General features: G+C 41.9%; 1 protein-coding gene across 1 annotated transcript; it reads left to right on the forward strand.

The window, feature by feature from the left end:
• The first annotated feature begins 1,182 nt into the window (after window positions 1-1,182).
• On the forward strand, window positions 1,183-17,631 carry LOC137281103 (uncharacterized). Its single transcript, XM_067812235.1, has 13 exons — window positions 1,183-1,450; window positions 2,802-3,026; window positions 4,561-4,764; window positions 6,733-6,957; window positions 7,838-8,053; window positions 9,952-10,443; window positions 11,500-11,555; window positions 12,031-12,183; window positions 13,726-13,808; window positions 15,086-15,263; window positions 16,226-16,370; window positions 16,990-17,220; window positions 17,600-17,631. The coding sequence occupies exons 1-13, from the start codon at window positions 1,183-1,185 to the stop codon at window positions 17,629-17,631; spliced, it is 2,508 nt and encodes an 835-aa protein (XP_067668336.1).
• Window positions 17,632-20,769: the final 3,138 nt, after the last annotated feature.

Consider the following 20,769-nt stretch of genomic DNA (forward strand, 5'->3'; position numbering starts at 1 on the left):
CGATTGTAATTGATTCTTTCGAAAAGGGAACGTTGTTGCAGCAACACCGCAGCACAAAGTTATGTTCATTATAAGTTGAATGTAACAGAGGAAAACGTGTTGCTGTGGTTTGATAGACGTAACGTAGCAACAGTTAAACCAGTATATGAGTACCACTGGAGCATTCTCAGCAATAATATGATTGGTCTGAGAAATGTTACAGCAATTATCGATAATATTAATGACAAAGCCATAATGTTTGACTTTTGTGTATGTTATTTAACGCCACACCCAGCAGTAAGCTATGTGACGCAGTCGAGTTCGGACCAGACAATCTAGTGATTTACATCATGTGCATCGATGTACTATTGGGGAGCTTAAAACGTTGGTGTAGTAGGGCTGACTGGTCCTGTAGAAATACTTGTAACTGCAGGGGACAAATGATTGTTAAATCAGAAAAATATTATTTTATATTATTTTAATTGTAATTGTTTGCTTATTGTTTAAAGCGGCACTCAGCCATTACCCAGTTATTATCTACAGACAATATATTAGTCTTAACAGAAAAAAACAATTGACCAATAATACTAATGATTTGTGTTGTGGAGAAGTAATTACAATTTTGTAAGAGGTTTGTAACAGAGACATAAGTGTAACAAGTGGAGACGAGCGATTGACGTCATAAAGAAGTCATACATGAAAATAATTGAATAAAAACCTGATAGCAAAATATCAATGTCAGTTTTAATAATTATAGAAGACAAATGATCTGTGCAACGGAGAAGAGATAATAGACTTAATTACAACACTTAAGAGAAAAATGTTTGTGCATCGAAGAAAATATAATAGACTATCAATAGCTGGAAAACAAATGATGACGATTACTTGAGAAAGCATGGGAAACAAATGATTGGGGCATGAAGGATAAAGTAAAGACGTGACGATGACTTTAGAAGACAAATGTTTGGTGCAAAGGGGACATATTGACAGACATAACAATACACAGAAGACAAATGATTGGTGGAAAGGGGAGCTAGTAATATACATGACAACAGCCAGAGCACAAATGATTGGCGCATCGGATAAATAGTGATATAAATGACAATCTCAGTAAGAGACAAATCATTGGTTCAAAAGAGAAATATTGACAACACGAGGGATATATTGTATATTGTATATTGTACTATATTGTATTCCTCCAGGATGGGAGTAGTTGGTAGCTGTGTGGTCCTAGCCTTGTGTTTGGTGGTTCTCCATGTCTCTGGCACCAAGAATGGTTGGACACCGCAGTGGATGCACGACCGATTCTGTGACGGGCGCTACGAGTACGTGTCCCTCCCCTGGGATTGTTCAGGATATATTCACTGTGGGGATAAGAGTTCTCACTGGCTTAACTGTGCACCCACGCTGAAGTTCAACAATCAGAGTCAGACCTGTGATCTCAAATCACCGTCGTGTGAAGACCCAGAAGGTAAGCCATTGAATGTAACAAATTTTACATTCTGGATTGCACGTTCTCAGTGAAGTTCAGATTCCCATCCGGGATTTGAACCTAAACGGTCTGTGTCAGGCACCAGATCGCCAGTACACAAAGTCGGACATCTAACCCATTCAGCCTTTACTTGCTGTGTTGTTATAATCCAAAAGGGATCATTCCCATACTACTAAATTAATAAGGGATACTTCACCGCTTTTGATAATGCTATTCTGTTATCATACCACACCGCGAAAACACTAATTCTCCGTGGTGTATTGTTTACAATGTGTAGTGTGGTAGTGTTTACAATTTCAGGGAAGCAGAAGCCCCCGGGTTCGATCTCCAAAATATGTTGAAATATGGTACTTGTTGGTCCCTGCTTGGCATTTGGCCAAAAAGGACTGGTTGCCTCGGAGCCAGTAAAATGTGTCCGAGTGATGTATGCCTGCTTAACTGCAGCATGGTGTCTCAGTGAGCTGGCACTGTGAAACCAGCTAATGTCTGGGCTAGTGCAAGCAGCCGCACATATGCACACATGCACGTTGTCACATGAGGGAAATATTCTCTAAGTGGGACGTTAAACCCCATTTCACCTCGCCTATCCATAAAACGTCCACCGCATTTTTAGGAGATTGTTATATTTATAAACGTGAGTACTGCGTTCTAATGGTACCATCTTTCTGGAGTCGTGTCAAGGTGAACATCCCTTCAAAATTAAACACCTTACTTCCCCATGTCATGAGAGAACAAGTTGGCGAAGGCGACGTGTTTTATCCCGGGATATAAAAGCAATGAACATTTATCCCAACTGAAATTCACCCACGAAGGCTTTCTTCATCAACCATATGCTGGGTCTGTGCGAAATAAAATCACCTCACTTTGAAAATCCATGGGTGATACAACCAAATACTGGTCATAGTATTTCCGCTCCGGTTTCTTATGTAGTTCACTTAGCGTTGAGTCATAAAGGAAATACAAAGTATACCACACGATATAAGTTAGGGATCATGATACTTTAGGGGGATATACTTTGATGGAAGGACCATACCTAGACACAAGATAATACCATACAGATTTACTGAACTGCAAAAGAAATGCATCTTCTGGGGGATATCATTTTTTTAAATAGAAGACATAAATATGAAGACTTAATTTTATGAGATTTCATTATTTTCCAAACTTGTTTTTATTTAGCTGCTTAGTTCACATAAGCAATTCAGGATGCCTACGTTATGATAACAGCTTTGTTTGACAGAAATGATTATAATTACCCATATGAAACACTAAGCATTCAAATACGGGAAATAACATGGCGGGATTGGTTCATGTGACCTTGACATTGCAGATGTAGCTGCCACATGGTGTCCAGTGTACCCTACCCTGAAGTACGCCCACCCCGACAGCTGTTCTCTGTACTATGACTGTTCCAAGACCTCTGCCACCCCGAATTTTAAGCTGAAGGTGTATGAGAATGAATGCAAGTGGCCGACGGTGTTTGACCCTATCGACATGGAATGCAGGGAGGACAAGTTGAACACGATTGTCTGTGACAAGAGACCGACATCAAGATGTGAGTAATAGATATGCTATACCTGTGCTTCCTCTCCAGACCCATTTCTTCTTAATAGATACAAAACGTGAAACAGGTACATTCTAATTCCATGTTCTGTCGAAAAATACAGAATGTTGGTCCAGGCAATAATATAATTTGTCAGTTGGCCACCAGGGCCTGCTTCCGCCTGCAGGCTTTAAAATCTACAGGCCTCGATTGAAACCTGCGGGCCATTCTGTTAAACCCATCGAAAACAAAATAGACTACACAGTACACGGAGAGACGTTCTTATTTGTTCAAGACTGATGTTGACATTCCTATGCGCAATGCACTGAAACACCAGGAAGTGAAAAAGTAAGTTATCATAAGATTCAAGTTAAAAATAATGACAGATAATTTACTGAAGGCCACAAGGGCCTGTTATTTGAAACTGTCGGTTAGGTACAATAACAGCCGTCGCTGGGTCGATCCCGTGGTCAGACTGGCTGACTTGGTTGACACATGTCATCGGTTCCCACTGGCGTAGATCGATTGTCATGCTGTTGATTACTGGATTGACTGGTCCAGACTCGATTATTTACAGACCGAACAGGAATATTGCTCAGTGCGTTTTTTGCTTATTTATTAATACGTGTGTTTATTTATTTACTTATTTATTTATTTTTTTCTATCTTTTTTTATTCTAATTCTTTTTGGGGGTTGTTATTGTTTTGGTTTGTTTGTTTGTTTAGGTTTTGTTTTTGTTATGTTTTGGGTCAGATTATACTGATTAATATTTATGTATCCAGTTAAATGAATTAGTCTAAAAAATTCTGGACTGATTTTTGCACTAAGTTGTACAATAGGGAGTAACCCAGTCAACAGGAAGCGAAACCGTTGTGTAATCAATGTCTTGACTTAACGCAAGCATCCATCCATCCAATATCTAACTGTTTGTCTTACTTAACACATTAATGTCGTTTTCTGACTGGCTGAGTCTTCTTCTCCTTTTCAACGCACCCCGCTTCCAAGATAGTTATAATTTCTATGTACCCCTCTGGCAATGCCGATTTGTTAGTTCGTGGTAGTAATTCTTTGTCTCCAATAACATTGAATAATGCATGATGTACTGAAATTGCCGATGTTTTGCGAATGCAAACCGATTGAAGGGAAAAAAACGCCAAATGTGTTTTTGTTGTCGTCTGCAAAATCTGACGATGGCTGCAAAAGATATGAACCCTTCAAACATTTCAAAATTAATACTGAGGTCTTAGTAAGATAAATACGTCCGAAGGGGAGGGGAACATAAACCAACATCGAGGATACATCCACCCATATCCCCCTTGTGACCAGTGAACAACTTTTAATGACCATAAAAAAGCATGCATTGCATCCATACAGGATCGATTAATACTAGTAATCACATTTCTTCTTGTTTGTTTTAAACAAATTGATACATTTGCAAATTTTTTTGATTGTTGATTATATCCAGGAGAGAGGGTCTATAAAACTAAGCCATTCAAAAAAACTCTCTCACCTACTTATTCGTTCACTCGTTCCCGACTATCCACAGGTGACTACCTTACCGAATGCTCCACCCCCGAGGATAGCAGTGATGCCTGTGAGAGTCTGACTGATGGACCCCACACTGAGTACAGCGCCCCCTTCAGTACCACCTACATCCGCTGCATGGGACAGAGGGTCCAAGAGAAAGTCTCATGCGAGACAGGGAAAGTGTTCGACACAAGCATTGGCAACTGTACAGGCAATTTCGAGAGTAAGCATAAGGTCGAAGAGACATGAAACATACCGTGTATAAAAAGTCAGGCGCCACCCAGGATATTTTCCAAAAATAGAGTTTGGCACATAGGAAATCTTTCAGAAAAAAAGAGCTGTTTAGTACTTTCAGTTAAAAAAACAAAGTCATAAATGGAAATTATTTTTTTACTTTCAACAGGATACATGCGCCTTTGGAAAACATGCATTTTGTTTTTTCTCAAAAACGTTACCTTCTTTTGAAAAGTGAAAATCAGAAATGACTATTATATGTTCACATGATTGTCACTTTTGACAAGTGGAACCTAAATTCAATAGTCTTGTATAAGCACAACAGGAGCAGTTATTTTCATTTTAAAAGTACTGTCATCATAACTGTAACAACATTCCCTTTTATAGTACAATATATACAAAATGATTATGACATCCCTGAAAAAGTTACCAGAAGAGTGAGTGAGCGAGTTTAGTTTTACGCCGCACACAGCAATATTCCAGCAATATGACGGCGGTCTGTAAATCAACAACATGAGGATCGATCTGCACAATTGGGAAGCGATGACATGTGTCAACCAAATCAGCGAACCTGAACACCCGATCCCGTTAGTCGCCTCTTACGACAAGCATAGTCGCCTTTTATGGCAAGCATGGGTTGCTGAAGGCCTATTCTACCCCGGGACCTTCACGGGTCAGTTACCAGAAGAACCTTCCCTAAATGTGGATTGGTCTTCCCAGTGAGTTTAGCATAACATTTTCACAGCTTGACATCTTAGTTTTGAACCAGGCTGGCTCTTAACTTTTTTTGCTTGGTATATATCTGAGCGTCAAAATATTTTTAACAAAATCGCTATAAAAGAATGCCTCGGAGAATATAATCTGAAACTGCAGACTGAACGCACATTTCATATTTCACATTTTCGTCACGAAAAACTGCTGCTGAAATAGTTGATGCCCAGTTAAACAATAGTTGCCCTCGCACTTTATAGTACACATGTATAATGTTGAATGATTTCAGTGGCGGTAGGGTGGCCTAATCGTTAACGCATTAGCTCGTCACGCAGTTGACCAGGGTTTGATTCCTTGCATGGTTATAATGAGTTAGACCATTCCTTGTGGAATATTGCTAAAGGCATCCGAAAACAATACTCACTTAGCTATCTGCTCTGTCTCTGAATAGTATTCATACATGTATGATCAATCGGTGATTATTGTTGATCTGGTATTGTGTACCTAATGCTCATATTCTCACTCTGTAATCATGCGTTCATTTTGTAGTTAATGGACCCGTGAATGTCCCGGGGTACAATAGGCCTTCAGCAACCCATGCTTGCCGTAAACGTCGACTCAGCTTGTCGTAAGAGACGACTACCGGGATCGGGTGGTCACACTGACTTGGTTGACCCATGTCATCGGTCCGCAATTGCGCAGATCGATACTTATGCTGTTGATCACTGGATTGTCTGGTCCAGACTCGATTATTTACAGACCGCCGGCTTAAAGCTGGAATATTGCTGAGTGCGGCGTAAAACTAAACTCACTCACTCACTGACTTGTAGTTGTTAATTCTGTGGTTGATGTGTATCGTTTGCATTCACCATGATACAATGTTGGGTGAGCGGCTACCCAGTATATCCCAAATGCTTCGAAATACGCTCATGGTATCTAACACGGAGTCTTACATAGTTTCCAAATTTTGCCAGCCAGTCGGGGTCGCTATATGCCTGAAAAGTACTTGCCTATTATTAAGGTGCGAGTATGATGAACATTTTTATTAGGAAATAATCTTACATGACCTGAAAGTGTATTGGAAATTCGGAGAGTCCGAGAGAGTGATACTTTTACAAAATGTCCCCATGAAAATTCACTAGCCAGTCGGGCCAGTCACTGTGGAGATTTACTGACCCGACTGGATTTTCACTAGCCAGGGTCCGTGGCTATTTGGTACACTGCTACCTCCTCTCTTTCACTGCAGAATCTGTGCAAGACTACTGCAGGAATAACCCAACAGCTGTTTTCGCCGACCCCTTCGACTGCGCCCTCTACTACAACTGTTCGACGATCCGGCACCGTTTTGGTCTGGAAGACTTCCAGTCGGAGTGCAGGTACATGGACTTGTTTGACATGAAGACCAATACGTGTGTGGACTTTGCCGACCTCCAGGCGCCATGTGGAACAAGGCGGGAGCCTAAAGCACCATGTAAGATTACTTCGGACTATGACGGCCATGATAAGGCGAACATAGTAAACCTGTATTGGGATTGAGGTGGGATTTCAATTAGAGAAAGATAACCAAGACGGGGTAGCCTAGTGGTTAAAGCGTTCGCTCATCACACCGAACACCCTGGTTCGATTTCCCACATGGTAAATATGTATGAAGCTCATTTCTTGTGTCCGCCGCATGAAGTAACAGAAGGAATAATGAATGAATGCAGAGTAGAACTAAACTTACTCACTTCTAAGGATCTCATTTCCGTTTAGACATATAGTGAAAAGTTTGAATTCTGGGTGAAAATGTGGTAGGGGAATTGTTCATCTAGCCACTGGCAAGTGCTGCTGAAAGTGGCGCTGATCTCTAAGTTGAAACTATGGACAGAAATGTAGCTCGAATACTCGGGTGAATCATTGCTCTTACATTCTGACCATAATACTAACAGGTGAATCTATTGGTAGTGAGCCCTGCTTCCACTCAAGCTCTCGATATGTGTGATATATGTGATGGTGAACATGTCGGACACAATACTCCAGGTGAATCTGTAGACCTTGGTTTCTGGTAGTACTTCAGGTGAATCTTTCGAACCTCGATTCTGGCAATACTTTAGGTGAATCTGTCGAACCTAGATTCTGGTACTACTTCAGGTGAATATGTCGAACCTAGATTCTGGCAATACTTCAGGTGAATATGTCGATCCTTGATTCTGATAATACTTCAGGTGAATATGTCGAACCTCGATTCTGGTAATACTTCAGGTGAATCTGTCGACTCTGTGGGTGATTTTCCAAGTTAATCCGTCGATTTTACGGCAACGTTAAGCATCCAAGTAAATCTGTTGGTATTAAAGTGCAGTTTCGATCTCCAGGTAACTACACCGTGAATGACTGCACATCCGAGGGCTGCACCCCCTGCTCAGCTAGCTGTGTGGGGCTCCCAGACGGGGACGTGCCCTATCCCAACATGCACTTCACCCGCTTCTACCTCAACTGTAGAGGTGAACGTACGGTGAAGATCAAACGGTGCACTATTCCTATGATATTCTCAATAGCCCAGAGAAAGTGCGCCAACCCGGAAGACGTTGGTAAGGAATTTCAAACAGATCTCTCTACCCCAGCTAACACGAAAATGCGATGCAAACATCGACGTACAAGGATTCGCTATATACATGTATACTTTTTCCCAAAAAGAAACGCATATAGACATTTCAACTGTGTTTGTATGTTTATTTTGAAACATCTTGTAGGCTTTATGAGGCAATGAAAAATAGCGAAATTGCACACTGGGATGGCAGACGTTTATCTGTCTTTGGCACCAACTTGAGGACAGTTAGTTTGAGTGTCACATGGAGACGTGTGGTGGCGCTGAAGTCAATACCTAGTGTGATCACCGTGAGCATCCAGAACTGCACGGCATCGCATCGGCATCGAATGAATAAGCCGTTTTGCCCAATCGCAGCCCACTCTGCCTGTAGTGCCTGTGCGAGTTGCTGGAGCTGAGGGTTACGGCATCGCACCCGTTTGTCCAGAACATTCTACAGATGTTCGATCGGATTTAAGTCTGGTGATCTTGAGGGCCAGGGGGACACACTGATGTTGTGGTTCTGGAGGCAGTCTCTAGTGTGACGTGCTGTGTGGGGCCTGCCATGGTCCTGTTGAAACAACTCCCTCTGACGATCGACTCAATGACTGGTAAATGTGGGCGTAGGATTTCGTTTAGTTGTCAGGTTGCCTTGGATCATCCCCAAATCACTTCTCCTACAGCAGGTGATCTACCCCCACATCATGACACTTCTCTGCTGATCTGTCCACAATGGGAACGCAAGCGTCGGCGAAACGTTCACATCGACGTCTGTACATCCCCATTCTCCCATCGCGTTGTTCCAGTAGAAACCTTGATTCATCACTGAACCAGATTCTATGCGAATTCGGTAGTTTGCAGGTCTGGACGACGGTGCACCACTGAACTCGATGTCGACAATGTTGTTGTCGAAGCACAGGACCAAAATATGGTCTTCTGGCACGTAAACCAGCCTCTCGCAACCAATTCCTGATGGTCGGTGCAGAAACCCTCCTCAATCCTAGTATTTTTTGAGCGGGACTGGTCGCCGTAACTGGTCGATGACGTAGGTGATATACCTGGATGTAGCGATCCTGCTACCGAATTGTGCCGGCGATATCTCTCCCAGAGTCGTGAAGTATTGCTTTGGTGAACATTTAAGCGTCGAGCAACTGCGGGTTGTGTATTCTGTGACACAGCTGGCCAAAATTGAAAGTCATGCTGTTAAATACTGGTATTTTACGGATGGTGCTTTTTGTTGTGATGTTTCAAGATACAAACACCATAGGACTCAACAGCTTTTGTAAAATGAATCACGTTTAAATTCATTGCTACATGAAATGGCATAATTACATAATAAATACATAATTTTCATTATGCGTTTCTTGTTGGAGAGTATGAGTTCCGGATATATTTTTTTTGTTTGCTTGGGTGTTTTATTTATAAACGTGCATTTGTGAAAACAATTGTCGAGAAAAGTTAAAAAAACAATGTGTTTTGTTGTTGTTTGTTTGTTCGCTTGTTTTTTCTTAAACAATGCTTCCAGATACATTTCAGTAATGGCTTCTCTAAACATTTAGTTATTCCAAGAACACTTCTAGTAATGTTTTATTCACGTCATATTGTATTGTTGGGGAAACGGCTTTACACTATTTATTGCAAAATGTGGTGTAAACGTTCCAAGGAATAGACAAGCCCAGTTACATTTTATTTGATTCAAACTGCCTAGCGGCAAAAAACTATAGTGTAACATGTAAACCACTGGAGAAGTTGAAACCAATATTGTTTATATTTTTTAAACATGTCTGTATTCGTTCACAACTGTGGTGAAAATAATTTATTCTAAATTTGTTTTGCCGTTTTCATAATGTTTTTTTTTTCCTTTTGTTCTTTTGTTAATGCTATTGAATACATCAACTCTAGATCGAACTGCTACGTTACCAACACCGGCCGTTGTAACTACGACTGCATCAACGGCCTCACCGACAACATCAACGGTGTCGATACCTTCTCCAGCCACTGCCCAATCCACAACAGATTCATCATCAACCACACTTGCAACATCTTTTGGTTCTACTTCTGCCATTTCATCAACGTCTACAACAACTACCGGATCAACATCTTCTCCAACAACAAGACCGACAACAACACCGTCTACTAGCGCTACCACCACTACTACTACTACCACTACAACCACGACACAACCTCCCACTACATCCTCAGCCACAACTACGACTCCGACAACTACTCCAGTTACTACAACACTGCCCCCTGCAACATCTACGTCAACGACTCCAGCAACGACTACACCTTTCACTGTAAACCCCTCTTGTGGTTGTAAGCCAGAGCTGAGTCCAGTCGTCACTACCCTCAGTGAAATTGTTCGGAAGGTCAATGCCCTTTCGGACAAAGAAGGTACAGACATTTTTTTGTCATCACTACCGAAAAAAGAACATACGCTGCCAGTCTGTAATTTATTTGTTTGTTTGTTTGTTTGTTTGTATTTACGGTGAGTTTTCGTCATGAAGAGTTGCGTCTCTTATGCGTATCAGAACCCTATGGCCATTGCAGCGATGATTATTTTTCTAGTTTGTGAGCACTTTACCCATATTTAAATATTTGAGATCTGCATTACCTGGGATTTAATCATATGAAGCTGATACAATGGGAACTCGGTTGAAATAGGATTTACATCTATTTGATTTACTCCTAATATTGCACAGAAAAAAAGAAGAAGCTTATTTGAAGAAATGTTGTCACTGAGAGACTCGTGTAGATCTGGGGTAGAACAGTCTTCAGAAACCCGAGCTTGCCGAAAACGACGACTATGCTTGTCCTAAGAGGCAGCTAACGGAATCCGGCGGTCATTTGGGAACCGATGACATGTAACTTGGTTGACACATGTCATCGGTTCCCAATTGCACAGATCGATGCTCATACTGTTGATCACTGGATTGTCTGGTCTAGATTCGATTATTTACAGATTGTCGCCATATAGGTGGCCATATATTGTGGCTTAAAACTAAACTCACTCACTCATTGTCAGCGAGAAACACGGTATAACGAGGGGTTGCGTGTCTGCTGATTTTGTCCTTATAGGCGTCTATATCCGTTCGTTGACCTTGTTTTCTGGTGTCCAGCGTTCGAAATTAACGTCGGTCCTAAGAGTCTTAGCTGACTGAAAACCACTCGGACTCCTGTTTTCGGCAGGTCCCCATGGTTGACAGTTTTCCCTCTACAATGACTAAGAGTATCATTTCATTTCTTGTTCCCTTCGGCCTGCAGCTTTTCAGAGTTGGGGGCAAACACTGCCTGGCGACATGGGACATTATTCTTATAATTTGTCACTGGTTCATCTGGTCAAGATATAATTATTGACAGGTCTCAGAGGGAATGTTGCCGAGTTCTGTCTGACAGAACAAACAATAAAATGTACACACAATACATGACTTTCACCGGTTATTGCTTCAGGGCCACCCCCGTTCAGTTGTGACACACCCCCAACACTCGCAAACAGTCACGTGGAGGTAAGACTGCCGACACGGTGAAACGTGTTTCTAATCCGTTTATTTATTTTGAGAGATTTCGATTCGGTTTGTAACTGCACACCCTAATCCCTTCGTGACATGGCAACATTATTGTATCATTTGGAAAGTGACAGGCATTCAACATGACATGATTTATTTAGACTTTCATCTATGTCAAAATGTCGGTATATATAGCTGGGATCAAGCCCATGATAGGAAGGTGCATGAATATCATTGAGGCCTCTGCATTTTCTGCCTGAAACTCCTAAAATGTACGCAGTAATTAACTGTATTCATCAATACACAACAGTTGCGAGAGGCGACTAACGGGATCGGGTTGGCTCGCTGACTTAGTTTATGCATGTCATTAAATCCAGATGGTATACATCATTATTTACACACTGACGTCTGTATTGGTGAAAACTCAAACAAATTATACGCGAATTTACGTTCACGTCTTATTTTCCTTTTCCAGCTATCCTACACCCCTGACGCTGCCGTCGCAACGTACACGTGTGACGAGGGGTATGCGCCATGTTTCTCCAGCATGACAAGCACGTGCAATTCGAACAATAAGTGGACGCTTCAATCGTTGGGCGAGTGTGTCCAGAATACCTGGATCAATGAAGTAGGTCCCTCTTCTGCTTATTGCTGTGTCCATTTTTTTATCAAGTATCGAATCGGTGTTATCATCATCATCATCATCATCACCACCATCATCATCATCATCACCACCACCACCACCATCATCACCACCACCACCATCATCATCACCACCACCACCACCATCATCACCACCACCACCACCACCATCATCACCACCACCACCACCACCACCATCATCACCACCACCACCATCATCATCATCATCATCATCATCATCATCACCACCACCACCACCACCACCACCACCACCACCACCATCATCATCATCACCACCACCACCACCACCACCACCACCATCACCACCACCACCATCATCATCATCATCATCATCATCATCATCACCACCACCACCACCACCACCACCACCACCATCATCATCATCATCATCATCATCATCATCATCATCACCACCACCACCACCACCACCACCATCATCACCACCACCACCATCATCATCATCATCATCATCATCATCATCACCACCACCACCACCACCACCACCATCATCATCACCACCACCACCACCACCACCACCATCATCACCACCACCACCATCATCATCATCATCACCACCACCACCATCATCATCATCATCACCACCACCACCACCATCATCATCATCATCATCATCATCATCACCACCACCACCACCACCACCACCACCACCACCACCATCATCATCACCACCACCACCATCATCATCATCATCATCATCACCACCACCACCATCATCATCATCATCATCATCACCACCACCACCACCACCACCACCACCACCATCATCATCACCACCACCACCATCATTATCATCATCATCATCATCACCAACAATAACGCCATCATCATCACCACCACCACCACCACCACCACCACCACCACCACCACCACCACCATCATCATCATCAACACCACCACCACCACCACCACCATCACCACCACCACCACCATCATCATCATCATCATCATCACCAACAATAACGCCATCATCATCACCACCACCAACAACAATAACATCACCATCATCATCATCATCATCATCATCGTCGTCGTCGTCGTCATCGTCGTCTTCTAGACCTCCGGGACGGTTGAATTTCCAAAGTAGCCTGTTCCGGTGGTAGATACTTTTACCCATTACAGTAACATAATATTTCATCATGTCAGACAGGATCGCTTGTCGTAAATTGGACGTGTTTAAGGTATCGTGATCATTGTTAAACGACTTACGATTGGACAGTTCGTGTTACGATAACCGATCATAACGTTAACCGGTGTTCCTTCAGTTTACCTTAACTCATCCCATTGTCAGTTAGTGCTGTGTTGTTCATTGCGAAGCCTACAAACAGTAAAGTATTCAGAAACCAGTTTTGTTTTTATTGTTGAAAACCGGATTAACAAGTTTGCACCCGAAGTGGTAATTTTATGAACACTGCTATATCATGCAGTTTTGCGTGTTAGGTTGTATAGTGATGTGTCCATTATACGTGATATATGTTTCTCTCCATAGCCAGCAGATGCCGCTGTGAGCACCCTTTGTCCCCCAAGGCCTGGGAGCCTGTGGGCGTTTACAGGACGGTACACACGTGATAGGTGAGGCAGGGTACAAACAACCTAAAACAACTGATGAAAACGTTTTGAAAACGTCATGTTGTGTGAAGAAATATGTCGGTGAAAATCAGTAAAGACATGAGGTGTGATAGAACGAATGATATATTATGCGGTAAATTGTGTTTCCTAAAAGGCAAAATAACTGGATATGTCTGCCTAAGGATCAGTCAGACATATCCATGTGAACAAACTGTTTATCGTCCCAACTAATGTATTGTCTCTGCGTTCTTGTGCTTTTCATTAATCCCCATAATTTCAGAATGATGGGTTACTAGAGCCTGGTACACGTTTAAAACAGTTTAGTCATCAATAATCATTTGGGTTAGTGAGTTTGGTTTTACGCCGCTTTTAGCAATAATTCAGCAATATCACGGCGGGGCACACCAGAAATGGGCTTCTCAATTTGTACTTATATGGGGCTAACGGCGTGACGAGCGAACACTTTCACTGGGCTAAGCCAACGTCCAGTAAGTCGTCTGAAGTAAAGGTGAAACGGGCTGCCCAATTGCCATTTCATTGTGCACACTTCCTTTTCCATGCTAAAAACGTGACAAATGTGGGTTCCTGGTCTGTCAGTACTATACCCGTGTTCTTGGATATCCAAGTATAAAGTGATAAAATCTACATCCCACATCTACAAACCACGCCTTGATGATACAGGAATGCGGCGTCGAACCGGACCCATTCACTGGGACAGTTTCTTCCTTTGAACATGTCATAAGCCTTTATTCGTTAAACATGACGATTTGTTTCATGATTCGTCATCACAACACCTGTACTTATGTATCTCATAAAAATGTTAGGATGTGCACACCTTGGGGCCTTGTACTTTTACATCTGAGGGAACGGTTGGTGTAGCCTTGTGGTTAAAGTGTTCGCTCGTCGCGACGATCCTGGTTTGATTCCCCACATGGGTACAACATATAAAGCCCATTTCCGGTGTCCTCCGCTGTGATATTTCTGGAACACCGACATAAAACCAAACCCATGGACACACTTCTCAGGCCGACATATATGACTACTTGAAAAATCGGCTCGAAACAGAAATATTTCATCTAACTTGGAACGATGGGGTAGCTTAGCCGTTAAAGTGTTTACTGGTCACACCAAGACTCCGGTTCGATTCCCTACATGAGTATCATGTATAAATCCCATTTCTGGTGTCCCATGCCGTGATATTACTGGATTATTGCTAAACGCCGCGTAAAAACAAAATCCCTCACTCACACGTCTGACGTGATTTCATCACGTTCTGTCAGGAGTTCTATGGCTATTGTCAACAACGAGACGTCTACAAACATCCTCAGCATGACCGTCATCCCCAAAGAGAATAAAGTTGACTTCCAGACTCAGGCGGACATCACAACCGTTTCGTCGCCAGTTGAACTGACCGGTGACCTTCACTGGACAATAGAATTGAGACAGACATCTTTCGAGGTGGGTATGATGAGAAGGGCGGACTACTCTATCTTACCCGAGAAACATCCACACTCAAAGTCAAGTCAAAAGATGTTTATTGTACAAAAGGCCTCCAGTGCACATAGCAAAGACGTTGATCGATGCTCATGCTGATGCTCACCGGATTGTCTGGTCCAGAATCGATTATTGACAGACCGCCGCCATATAGCTGGAATACTGCTGAGTGCGGTGTAAAACTAAACTCACTCGCTAACTCCGGCCCTAATGCATTGGCGTTATACATGATATATACATATAATATATAGATGTGTCGCAGAAAGTAGTAATTAGTGTTACAAGAAGCAGATCACGGTACAAGCAGCAAATTATTAAGAAGAGCCGAGAGATGTTATTTCCTTTGTTCTCATGTTCTGCTGATTGTAAAATGTCAGTTTCACCAGTTCTTACGTGTAACTGTCCTCAGAAATAGAATCCATTGATGAAAATAACCTTGAACATTGTATGAATTAGTAGCTAAAAATCATTGGTGACATGTTTGTGTTTTCGGTGAATGTTTTGTTGCTTGCACAGGTCTAAACCAATATTACAAAGTGCAACCAAGTTATGAATCTAATTTGTTTTGGGACACCAATCAACAATGAATCTAATATTATGTACAGTAACTGAATTATGTCAGCTCATTTGTATTCTAGGCTTAGAATAGCTATGGTAAAAACGTTGCTATTTATAGACATGTTTGGGCTATGACAGCTCTTATAAACAGGGATCAGCTGTCCCTGCGTTGCTATGGTTTCATGGGTACTGCATCACGGAAATATGCTTAAGTGCACCAAAACCTGTGACGTCTTAACACAAGTACGTTGCAGCTGGAATTTGGCTGGTGCAACTAGGTTGTCTTAGGTTGCATCGGGTGCAAGTAGGTTACCATCTCTTACACCGAGCCCTGATTTTTGGGTCAATAAGATGCAGTATCCTTGCAGGTCGCAGTCAATGGTCACTTCTTGGCCAGCATTTCTCACAACGAGCCCGTGACTCGGATGGACACTCTAGTCTTCAGAGAATCGTTCCCGGTCAGTCGCATCGTCTTCCATCTCAACGGCGACTCCCAAAACAGTCCCCAAAAGAGTACGTGAGTATAGGCAGCAGGAGTCATGTGCAGAGATATACTTCCCATCAACAAGTACTCACTTGTGTAAACATAGTGTGAACATTTTCAAAATATTCCATACTGTTAAAATGTACTGTTTACACTTACACTGATGTATTGTAAAACAAATTCGACACGTTGATATGATTATTGTCATGAGGTCAGTAGCTTATAAAATTCAGTGGAAATTGGCGAATTCTGAAACAAAAACTTTACACGCAAGGCAACTGTTCATATGCACGGTATGTTTTCAGTACTTTGATGCATGATTCTCGTGCAATTCATTTGCAGTTGGTTCCCACAAGTTAGTGGATATATCAATCTTTGATGTAACCATATATATACATATATGACATATAGTCAGTGATTTAATTATTTAAGTGAGTCTAAACTTTTGAAAGGAAGTATATATCAGTGTCCTTCAGGGCGAAAAGTCAAGAGAACGCACGCACACTCGTACGGATGCTCAGGCACACGCACACCCCAAACTAAACGTCACATCTATGCAAAGAACAATAGCCCAGCTATGTTGTTGTTGTTGTTGTTGTTGTTGTTGTTGTTGTTGTTGTTGTGTTGATGTTCTTGTTCATCCTACAGACGCCCTAAAGGGGAACCTTGCTCTAAGGAAGAGGACATCCTCGTCGTCCAGTCAAGTCGGCTACCAGTCAAGTAGCGTCACTGACGGAATGACTATCACTGACTGGCAACAGGATTCATGCTGGTCAGTCAGGGAAGGGGACAGCGACCCCTGGTGGATGGTTGACCTTGGCAGCGTCTACTACATCAACCACCTCGTCCTCACCAGCAGACACTGCGACAGCACTTGTGGTAAGTCTGCAATATAACGTCGGGTCCTATCCGACAAAATATCCTCAAACTCTTAGACTGGGAAATGTTGTGAAAGAGTATTGTTTTACGCCAGTAGTGCGTGAGCATGACCGCGCATGCTCTAGGTTACGAGTGCGTTGTAATGGGTGTTTAACATAAGTCGTCAGCTTGATAAGCAAAGGTTATAAAGATTACACTTACATTCTCTGTTTTGACCTTTTGACGCTTTGTAGGACTGTAGTGTTTCATCGAATTATCGATGGATTGCAATTGTTGACTCTCTGATACCAATTAATCGATGGAACACACGACAAACTGCATCGATAGTATATGTGACTATCCATAGTTTAGTAATTGACTTTCTTTCATAAATGCGCAGAATGCAAGAAGTATCTGATTCGTCCACTTTGATTTAGAGTTATCCGCCTGTTATGGTATGACCAGATATTATTGCGAATTTTAGGAATATATCTGATTGTATTTCTAGAATAAATAATCTTGAAACCTATCCAGCGGTTGGCTTCATACAAGAGAGACAACTCCGTTAATCCTTTTTCATTAATTTGTGAAGAGTTATCCCCTTGCCAAATTTTCAGTAATCCTCAGTAAGGATGATTTAGAGAAAAGGAAGTTGATTTTAGAGGGTTATAACAAGGACATCATATGGGCTAACGTGATTTCAAGTAGAACAGGAATCCCTTTGTCTACTCTTTCTCGTGTTTTGAAAAATATTACAAATGATATGTCAATGAACGCAAGGGAGGCGCAGGTAGGCCCAGAAAAGTGACTATCGGTGACAAGTGCGGCTTGGTATTCTTGCTTCTGAAACCCCTAGATCTCTGTTGATCTCCGGTACTAATCTTCTAATGAAGATTGAAGATCTAGGGGTTTACCTCCTTAGTGCCTGGTGCATCACCAAGAAATCGTACTAAAAAATCCAACAAGGGCACACATGGATGAACAATAATTTCTATGTACTGTTAATAGGATTACTTTACAATACAAAAATAAAAAAATCTCTGTACATGTCCAAACTTACAATTTGGTATAATAAGGATCTGTCATTTCTAATTTAATCCAACAACACTACTATATATCCAAATAAGATGTATTCACTCTATGAGTCATGTTAGTTGTAACCATTCACTGCTAATAAGCATTGTGGGGTCATGGGCAGAGTTAACAGTTAGCCTTACTGTTCAGTTCAGCTCAACCTGATGAGGGGGCTAGGATAACGTCGTGAAAATAAACTCAAGAAGTTGCTGTTCATAAAATTTGTCCTGTATTACTACGCCAATTTATAAATGCCTTTGAAGAATCACATGTGACAATGTGATTTTCTCAGAAAAGGTTCTGTATGGCTGTTTCCAAATACACTGAAATTCTGGACCAAACAAACTGCAAAACCTTTGTATCAGCGCCCTAAGTGCAGTCCGAAATTTAACATGTTGGTGGCATATCTATGTGTGCTAGTATTTACGTTTAATACGTGAGTAATGAGTGAAAAAAAATTATATTTTTACAATCCTCACATTCACAGTAATTTCTGGCCATAGAGTACCACTCAAGAAAAACTGATCTGGGTTTGAAGTTCCTTGTCAGTTATTAAAGGACACTGAGACTGCGTCAGCTTGTCTTTATTACATATACTATACATTCGTTTGTGAAATGACTTCAGGTGATACAATTCAAGGAGAAAAAGAACTTGTGCAATAGTTAGTCGCTGTAGATTACCGCTATCGCAATAGTTGTTTCCCCCTCTATAGTCACCCCTAATGTTTTGGACTTCTGGACAATTCCCTCTTTCGACTTGACCGTGTTTCCACGATGTTTCAAAGTGAACACTTTACTAGCCCACTGCATGTGGTTGTTACCGGTGGGGTGGGATAATGTTATTCTCACCTTTTCTCGAACCTTTTATCATTACTCTTCGTTAAGGATTTATCAACACTGGTTCATGATAAGTTTATTTTTGTGCAGTCGAGTCTGTAGCTCGAGATGTGGAACTGAGATTTCATAAGAAGTGTTTTGTCGGTATTATTCCTGATAAATATAGAATATCTTTGCTTTCACCGCACATTGGCCATCAACATAGGACTGAGATGAAGATTGTGAAATATGTCTACATACCGTTAAATGCAACAGGCCATATTTTAGGGGCTGTTGGATAGCCAAGAGGTTAAAGCGTTCGCTCGACACAGCCTGGTTCGATTCTCCCATGGTGCAAGCTCGTTATACATCCCATTGCAGGGATATTGCTGGAACCTTGCGTGAACAAATCTCACTCACTCTCTTTTATCTGCAGCTAACCGCCTCCATGACTTCGAGATAGAAGTGTTCAAAGAAGATCCTCATGCCAACGCCATGGCGACAGGAATCAGGTGTGCCATGTACATTGGTGCCGTACCGGAAGGCACTATCGAGAAGGTGCCGTGTGACGAGGACGTTGTTGGGAGATATGTCAGGATATCAGGGCGCAATCCAACAGACAGTTCAGATGTTCTGACATTATGCGAAGCAGAGGTGTATGGCGGTATCCCCCGAACAGGTGAGTGAGGAAATGGGGCGTTACTGTCACAGCTGTGCAAAATTTGACTTCACCATCAGAACTATCAGTTTTTCGACACTAAAGAAAACTTCGATCTCTACTGAGTACAGACGAAACACTATTGTAATTAGTACACCGGATACCTTTGGAGCGATATCTGGCTTTTGGTTTAGGACTTAACGCATGTTGTGTAGGTTCATGACATATCTGCCTGTAAATTGTTTCATTTAAACATTCATACATGACGTCATACTTGTCCTCATGGTCAGAGCGTTTGCTCATCACACCTACGACCCGGATCCAAAGCTCATGTGGGTGACCTCCACCATATTCACTCACTTATCGATGTTTCGGCATCAAGCGATGGACACTTGCAGTGCACTGTTCGATGACGCATCTCCATGTATACAATGTTTAAGTCCGGCAATGGGCATGCGCAGTTTGCCTGGGTAGATCCCTATACAGATCACTTTTTCCTTCTTTTTTTGTGGTATTTCGATGTGCTTTTCGATTTACTGGTACATTTGACACAGGGTATATTTTGTATGATGTGTAATTGGGTGTGTTTTTGGTTTACAGTTCATTTGAAACAGATGTGCATAATCATAGCTGACTGCTGGGAAAAGAAAGTATACATTTCAAAATTGCCTTTGATGAAATGAAAAACAAAAACATATTCCATGAAACGTCACTGCAAAGCTTCAGACCTAAGATCTAAAACATCACTAGGACACCAGTATCGAATAAGCCTTGACCGAATAAACACTCTTGTTGCTTCGTTTTAGCCACCATCGAACACGAAAAGATACTTTCTCATGTCATGCATTTTGTACATTTCGATCATTACATCTAAAATGTATCACATAGGAACGTTGATAATAAATGTTAAATGAAAGCTTTACCTTCCAAACGTTTGTCCAGTCGTGTATCGAAGATTTGTTTGTGGTCTGATTAGATGGTCTGCTAGTGATTTTTGCAACCATTTCAGGCTGGTCACCGTT

The sequence above is a fragment of the Haliotis asinina genome, chromosome 4 (genome assembly GCF_037392515.1).
Source record: "Haliotis asinina isolate JCU_RB_2024 chromosome 4, JCU_Hal_asi_v2, whole genome shotgun sequence".
NCBI classification, from domain to species: domain Eukaryota; kingdom Metazoa; phylum Mollusca; class Gastropoda; order Lepetellida; family Haliotidae; genus Haliotis; species Haliotis asinina.

Coding starts and splice junctions, on each gene's coding strand:
- LOC137281103 (XM_067812235.1), top strand. CDS start 1,183: ATGGGAGTAGTTGGTAGCTGTGTGGTCCTAGCCTTGTGTTTGGTGGTT. Junction 15,264..16,225: donor TGAGACAGACATCTTTCGAG/GTGGGTATGATG, acceptor GTATCCTTGCAG/GTCGCAGTCAATGGTCACTT. Junction 16,371..16,989: donor CCAAAACAGTCCCCAAAAGA/GTACGTGAGTAT, acceptor TTCATCCTACAG/ACGCCCTAAAGGGGAACCTT.